Here is an 8,225-nt window from a genome sequence, read left to right on the forward strand (position 1 = left end):
ACAGCTCATGGGTGATGTCCACCTCCATTCATTCACTATCCGTGCTTCACCCGATTTGGCGCGCTTCCCTCTGAGACTGACCCACTCAGCCGGACCCTTATGCGTCTGGAGGATGTGAGTCAGCACGGCAGCCCGCCCCCCGTGCAAGGCAGGGCTAAGAGAAACAGGTTTACTTTTGCAGGCAAACAGAGCTGGGTCCACTCCCAGGGCAAACACCGTTCTGGCTGCTTTCCTGGGCATATGACTGGCAGCTGGTTTCTAGTCTGTAGGATCTGGAGAACATCTTCTCCTTGCAGGGTGGTGAGGGGAGGGTGGCACAAGTGCCCATCATGGGACGAACACCCTGCCCCTCCTTATGCCCACCCAAGTGCGCTTACTGTGTGTCTCCTACGGTGCTCTCTCTCCACAGCCAGGACGGTTCCCATCCTAGTATACTCCATTCTCCTCCCATTTTCGGTATATTTTACGCCTTAATGATTGAGCTTGGACTCTCCCTCCCTTCGATTTTATCCCCGATCCTTTCCAGGAAGCTACATGAAGTAGCAGGGGTCAGCGAACCATGACGCGTCACGGACTGGAACTTCGGAGGCGTGGCTTCAACTAAGTATTAAAAAAATTCCAAACCCAACAAGTTGGAAGTATTATTTATTCAAACAAGCCAAACTCGTTTCCTTCCTTTTCAATATACTCTTACACTGGTGGAACACACACGTATAAAAATACAGGTATAAAAATAAGGTTGTTCTAGAAAACTCCAGCTTTGACGTGCACAGCGATTTGGATACTGGCTGCAGAGCCACTTATAAGATGAAGTCGATAGCTCTTTATTCTAACCCTTGGTCCTATCACAACTTTAAATCAACACGGTCCACTAAAAATAGAGGAAAATTCCAAAAGGGACATATCATCTTGAGCATTTTCAAAAAATGCCTAAGTAACACTTAAGAGTTATATATTAAGGCTGTTGAGATACACACATCGATACATTTTGCAAAGTGTGACTTCTAGTGTCTGTTTTAGAATACAAGATTTGCAGATTTTCAGCCAGCATAGAAACACCACTAATCCAGCAGCAAAGTCCTCTTTAAACAACAACAAAAAATGAGTGTCTGCTTTAAATGACCAAACATAGGGATTATAAACTTTAAGTATATTTAACTGCACGAATTTACAGAAATCATAGGAGATACATCGTTTCAGATTACAACAATTCCGCTTTGTTACACGACAAATCTCATCCAGATCTTTCCTTTCATAGGTACTAATACCAACAGTAAGAGAATTTCCACCCTCACTGATAAGAACATTACATCTGCAATTAGAAAAGCGAGAAAGAAATTTCAGGCTGGTGCCACTCGCTAGCAACAGAGAACATAGAACTGTATAAGAAATTGGAATTAAAGCAGTTTATTTTTGGTGATTTTCATTATAGAACAACAGATTCCTAATTACCTTTGGTCACTTTTTTTTTTAATCTCAAAAAGATAAGCTTCTTTTAACGTTTTCTAAACTTTCATTCAGAAGCAGTGAAGCTCATGTGAAATTGTGCTTCAGTGAAGATAAAATGAAGCCAAAACCTTCGTTAGATCGGGAAAGTCGACGATCCGCACAGAGAGCATCTAACAGAGAAAGAAATGAGACCTGTCTGCTGGAGACGCTCGCCCTCTCCTGATATTCTGACCCGTGCCTGTAACATGAATAAAAACACATGTATTCCAACTAAATGAAGAAAAATCTGTGGGAAAGCATCCATGGTGAAGGAGGTCAGGTTTCAAAGGAATTCAAGGTTTCATTCATTTTTTGGTGAGAGGACAGCTGAGCTCAATTTGCACAAAATCTATTTTACAAACTTATAACTTATAATTGTATAATTACACATCTTAGTTGGCAAAAGATTCTACTCCGAGTGACCTGGGCCGGGTACACCTGTGCAGAACCTACAACGTAGATGTCATTCAGTTGCTCTCACATGAAGAATTTTCTACCTGTAAAGGGAACTAACTGCCCACTCCCACCGCTGCCCGTGGGCGGGGGGCAAACCCCATCTGGCAGACACCATCATACCCTTTCTTGTATCCTGCGACGCTAACCAACACATCCAGAATCACCGCTTCGGCCGTGGTGTCCCAATGGCACCTGAAGGCTTTCTAAAGGACACGAAGAGCCTCTGAGCATCAGACGTCAGGTGCCCTGGAGTCACTCTCGCTGTGGGCTGAATCTGGGTTTATCGGGAACCCTTATGTGCCCCTTGGCCCGGCTTGTAGCTACGGGGCGCACTTTAAAACCATGTGCTGTAAAATCACACAGCACGACGGAGTTTAGAAACACTGGACTTCTGCATGAACGTCTATCACAAACCCGGAGAAATCTCAGGGGTAAGTGAGGAGACACTACTGAGTGGTTGAAGTGTGTGTCCTTGCGACACTCATGTTTAATCCCAATAACTAAGGGGACTTGAGGTTTTGCAGACGCTGATGTCACCACGAGGCCTGGCTTTGCTCTCCCTTCCACGTTGCACAAACAGGGCTGACCGCTGTGCCAGGCTGTCTTCACCCGCCCAGGATGACGATCTCAGACGCAGGGCGCCTGCCCAAGGCCCAAAGCTATGGTTTTCGCTTGCGACACTTCCCTGGGGAGGCTACTGAACTGTGCTGACTCTGAAGAGCACCAGGTAAGCTCGAAGACAGCATGGATCTACGGGGGACGCTGGTGGCCCAAAGGCCACACAGGTATACACAGAGGCTCAGAGGCTGACATGAGGGAACCTGGTCCCCCGCGAGCTCTTTTTCCGGGAAGCGTCTCTGGCAGGTGTCCCCAGAGTGAGGTCAGGCAGCTGTGGGCTGTCAAATCAATGGGGTGGAAATGGCTGCGTCTGAGTTACTCTGACTCTCACTGTATCTACGGGAGCAGCTGCTGCCAGGAGCCCTTCTCAGATGCTCAGACCCCAGAGGGAACTTGGCCAACGTGCCTTTGGCTCCGGCCCCTTGACCTTGCTCTTGACCTTCCCAGGGCACAACCATGACCTGCAGCCCAAGGACCGTGTCTTCCTTGGGAGTTTGGGCATCTCTACTTTTGTTAGAACAGACGTGTTCTAAATGCGATGGCAGAGCAAGTCTCTCTCCAACAAATTATAACTCGCGAGAGCTTCCTGTGGAAAATTCCTAAAAAGCGAGCTGTGCGAAACCCTGGGGGTGAAATGGGTCGCCCGTGACATCCTGGGATGTCCTCGGCTCTCCAGATTTTTGCGCCAGTCTGCTGGCAAAGGGATCTTTCTTCCTACCCTGCCTCCTCTCCCAGATTCTAGAATTTCCCAAGTGCCAATCATCCTCCAGGTCTTGTTCCTTGAATGAACTGATCTTCACGTGGCCTGGGCCACGCACAGTGCAGGGGACTGCCTCTTTTCACGTTGCGATACTGACATGGGGCACATGGCTCCGGCTAGAATATTCCTGAAGCTTGGAGTTTGCAACTGTAAAACCAATGATCCCTCCCAATTGATTCAGCGACTTTAATTCCTGGAATTAAAGCTACTTTCAAAAAAGGCAAATTCTGCCTATTTTGTTACATATTTTCGATTACTTTTTATTTTCCTCCTTCGCTCTCCAAATGTATTTTTTCCCTGTTTGCTCTTTAATCGGTAAATGGCTTTAAGTTCAAATCTGAAATTCTTAAAACCCACCAGAAACGTATACAAAATAACGTGTTGGCATTAAATATCCATTTTCTCTCTTGGCAGAACTGTAATTTCACATTTTATGGTGTTTCGTTGTTTTTCCTAAAAGAGGAAAAAAATCTTATTGGCAAATGTTTCCTCTGAACGATTATGTAATCAATTCTAATAAGTCTGCATAAGAGAAAACACACTGGGATTCTACCCAATTATTTGGTTTCCACTAATGAGAATGGAGTCTGTGAAACTTGATTATTGTTGTTGACGGATCAGGCTGTCGGGTGGTGATTTATTTTCAACGCCGTCGAGTGGCATGAGGCCAGAACTGAGAACCGGACCACGCTTGGCCGCTCTGCCACGTGGGGGCCTGGTGACAGGAAATTAACAAACCTTCATTCTCACGGGGAACCCGCAGTAATGAAATACTCCTTCCTCGCTCCTTCAACGAGATAACGCGACCCCCAAACCGCAGCTCCTTTGCGAAATCCTGCGGCGTGAGCGCTGCCTTGCTGGCAACGGCTTTCGTGATTCTGAACTGTGACTAACCCCACATGTATCGCCAACCAAAACCTCCGCGTTTCATGATGAATCAGGTGAAAATCCTTCCAAATGCCCGAGAGCGAACTGATTTTTGGAAAATCGTCTCTGCTGTCACATGCGAGGAATCTGTTGCTTTAAGGCCAGGTACCTGTTTTAGGTTCAGAAGAAATACGAAGTAGGGTTTGGTAAATGCCGGTCCCTTCGTGGTGCTTTTAAATTCCAGAGGGGGAAAAAAATACTCAGTCCCCAACTCGTTTCCTGCTATTTTTTCATAAACAGTTTCAGTTGCTGAAGACGGGACTTCAGTTCAGGCTTCTAAGTAGCCCATCAGGAATAGGAAGCGTTACCCTATTTAAAAATACATACTGTTCCTATAGAAGCATTCGTTTCCCTCAGAGAGTTGACCAGGGTTTGACGAAAACCTAATGCTAAGTTGCATTTTTCAGGAAAGAACCATCTTCCAACGTTTTCCACCATGTGCTGTTACCAGGTAAAAAATGGCAGCCTCCAATGGTTGCTACTTCCTTTCCCGTTCAGAGCCAGCCTCCTGGAAGGTTTCCTAGCTAAGTCTCAATTTACATAACTCGGGGAGGTGGCTGTCACTCCCAGGGTTTTGACTCAAAGTCCAATTTTCAGCAGCGAGGCATGCCAGGAAAATGTCCCACATTCAACTGTCTATTTCAATCTCGTTGCTAAATCATGCTTTTGTAATTTAAGTATTTCCATTAAAATGTCACATCCAATGACATCAGAGATGAAAAGCTAGAGAAATTTGATATGAAATACAGAGAATTAGAGCAAACCTCATTCAAACACCCTAGCTTGAAATCTAACTTGCTATTATCATGTATTCTGGGAAGAGTGCCTGCTAATGGCTGCGATAGAAATGTTCCCAGCTCAGAAACCTGTCAAGGGAAAATGGAAGAGGAGAAGCCTGTCCAAAGAAACACGTGCCAAACTAGCCAGGTCCTACCTGCGGTTCCCTCTTTTCATTTCAGGGGTTCGGATTTTTCACGGCAGGGAGAAGGCTTAGTCTCAGGGCGTCACCTTCATCTCTATGCCGAGTGGCTCACAAAACAGGACCCAGTGAAAAAGCCAATAGGACCAGAAGAGAATGAGACTTCCAGAGATTTCTAATTCTGAAATGCATTTAAAATTCTGGCCTCTCAACAAGCTGAGACTAGACATAACGACACGCATCCGATAACAGAGTTTAGTCCTCCCATCCCGTCCCCAGAGGCTCTTGTCCCCACCATGCTCAAACTGTATTTTGAAGAACACAGAAGATGGATGTGCCTCTCTGCAGGTATCTGCGAGAGCTGGAGAATCTTTTGGGACACCGTGATGTGTGTAAGTGACCTCCCATCTCTTGGGCACGCTCATCTATTTCTCAATGTGGAGGGGACCCCGGGATCCCCTGAACGGAGCAGATGACTGCAACATCCACATGTAGCCTATTTTGGACACACGTAATACTTCAGCTGGCAGAGACAGTCCACAGTTAGCCCTTCCAGTGGAATTTTATTACACATCCAGCTCGCTGCCGTAACAATGCAAGTGAACATTGAACTTGGCACATGAGCAAGAGAGAAGGGACACTGGCTTTGAACCCTTCTCCTAATTACATCAGATCATATAAGGCCGATTGCGTTGACTTAAAGGTTTCTGCTTTTCTCTGGCAAAGGCCACAAAGGACAGCAAGAGGGGAGTCCCCCACACAGGGGTAGCGGTACACATCAGAAGGCTGAACACGCCAAAGGGAGGACGCGTGGGGTCCCCTGCTCCACACACTTATTTCAGCTGATTCAGACGCACGTGCTCGACTCCAGGGGCTTCTGCAAGTGGAAACGTGGTTTCAGAGTGTGGGGGTGACCGGAAGTCCCCACCAAGCCCTCCGCACGCCTCGCGTCTTCCTTCCTTTCGGGTCAGAAGCACGGCGTTCAGCCGCTCCCCAGTTTCCCCAAAGGGTAACGATCCACCTACCTCCCGAGAAGACCTGGAAAAAGATACAACGAAGCTAGCGAAATGGAACCGGTTTTTCTTATTATAATGCTGTTTCTCGATATTAAGTAAGCGTGCGCATGTGAGATGATGACCAGCTCGGTGACAGAACTTCCCGGTGTGTGATTCAGACCTGTTCCGGCTGGCCTGTCGGGATGAGGATGTTTTTAGGTGATGGCAAAGGCTGGGGCCAGGCTGCCTGCACCCCCGCCCAGGCTCGGGGCCCGGGGCGGAGTCTCAGCAGAGGTGGCTTTCTGCTCTGATGGCAACGCTATGGCGGAAGCATAGCGTCCACAGCGTGGGCTCCTCGCTCCACCACGACGGGCACGAGGCCTCCCGTCTTCAGATGAGGCCCATGAGAACCGTCGGGGACGATGTCCTCTGAGTGGACTTTGCTCCCGTGCAAGGCACAGACAGACCCAGAACAGGGCCCTGCTGCTGTTTCTGACTCAGGAGGAAGCAGGATGCTTCTGTCCTCGGGCCCCAGGCCGCCACTCCCGCCATCAAACTTCGAGCCTTCCTGGACCGCTGGGCCCCTGCTTGAGGCCGGGTGCAAAATACCCTTAAAAGCGACTAATACACAAAGCTTCCCATTAGCTAAGAGGAGTTATAAGCTGTGTGGGCTCACTTCTCCAGAGACGGGAGGGAGGAAAATGAGCCACGGCCTGCTTTTTTATTTGGTGGCACAGGTAGACGGTTTGGTATACCAGTCACATAAAGCCTGAAGCCCGATTCACTCTGTTTTGGTTTAGAATGAGGTGTTTTTTATTATCATTTTCTTGGAAGTAGAGAAGAAGAAGGAAGCTTTAAAACCAAGAATCAAAATACAGTGACTCTGGAAGGCGTCTGGGAGCAGGACAGACAGGGACTCAAGATTAATGGACACAGGAAGGAACCCTGCCTTGTAAACTCCTGCCTGCCGCACTCAAAATTGAATCCTCCTAGGAGGTGAGTTCGAGGTGGCTCGGGTTCCGGCCTCACTCGTCACTTCCAGCGGTGCCGGACGAGAGAGGACTCATCGCTGACAACCTCGGGGTCTCGTGGGAGGTGCCGACACCGGGACGGGAGGAGAAGCAGGATGATTAAGATGAGGAGGATGACCCCACACACGCTCATGAGCGTGTAGGAGACGACCCACAACACGGGCTCGTTCAAAGGCAGGGCGGGGACACAGTTGCTGGCTATGTCGTCTGTTGAGAAAGGCCCAGAGATTTCAGACACCGGAGCACCTGCGATTTCTGAGGAGACAGAAGGGGAAGATCCACAGCTATGAAACGAGCAGTCCCTCTCACACAGGACGAAAGAGACGGTTCTGCGCGTTATCGAACCCGCCGCATCGGCACCAGATTCCGACCGCTCGGGCATCCGAGCGGGCACAGAGGGCGTCTCAGTGGCGGCCTGCCGTCAGAGGGTCCAGCCCCCTGCGACTGGAATGACACGGGCAGGTGTGGAACCTACGTGGTGGGAAGCGACGTGCAGAGGGCACGCGGGGAAGCACCGGGCGCTTCGGGGAGGCTGGAGAGCGTCGGCAGCACCTGGGCCGGTGGGCTGCGTGGCTGGTGCGGGGAAGGAAGCAGGAGGAGGGGGGAGGGAGAGAGGAGGAGGGGCAGAGCTATGGACAGCGGCACCTGCCAGAGTCAGGGCGACGTCCGTGGGCAGGGTCACCCGCGTTCGAGCGCCCTGGCGGGTTCCAAGTCTACACTACAGTCTTTCTAGTTATCGTGTTTTGAGGACTCTGCATATCATTTTCCACAGTGGTTCTACCATATGATCAGCAAGCTCGCTTCTGGGTATTTAACCACAGGAAACAAAAACACTAATTTGAAAAGATCTCTGCACCTTTACGTTCACCGCAGCATTATTTACAACAGCCAAGGCATGGAAGCCACCTAGGGGTCCATCGATAGATGACTGGATAAAGAAAATACAGTACATACATACAATGGAATATGACTCAGCCATAGAAAGAGCGAAATCTTGCCATTTGTGACAACATAGATGGACCTAAAGAGTA

At 48.9% G+C, this 8,225-nt stretch overlaps 1 protein-coding gene across 4 annotated transcripts in view; it reads right to left on the reverse strand.

The window, feature by feature from the left end:
* Nucleotides 1–1,135: 1,135 nt before the first annotated feature.
* The window catches only part of BACE2 (beta-site APP-cleaving enzyme 2), a 45,986-nt gene continuing 38,896 nt past the window's right edge, over nt 1,136–8,225 (reverse strand). Inside the window, exon 8 of one of the 4 annotated variants that reach the window (XM_023538205.1) lies at nt 1,136–1,687. In XM_023538205.1, the coding sequence (XP_023393973.1) occupies nt 1,620–1,687 (68 nt within the window). In that variant the 3' untranslated portion in view covers nt 1,136–1,619. Of the gene's footprint in view, nt 1,688–3,561; nt 3,776–4,233; nt 7,450–8,225 lie in introns of those variants that run through there. The other 3 variants (XM_023538206.1, XM_023538203.1, XM_023538204.1) reach the window with 3 other exon arrangements.

Source organism: Pteropus vampyrus, unplaced genomic scaffold (genome assembly GCF_000151845.1).
Source record: "Pteropus vampyrus isolate Shadow unplaced genomic scaffold, Pvam_2.0 Scaffold214, whole genome shotgun sequence".
NCBI lineage: Eukaryota > Metazoa > Chordata > Mammalia > Chiroptera > Pteropodidae > Pteropus > Pteropus vampyrus.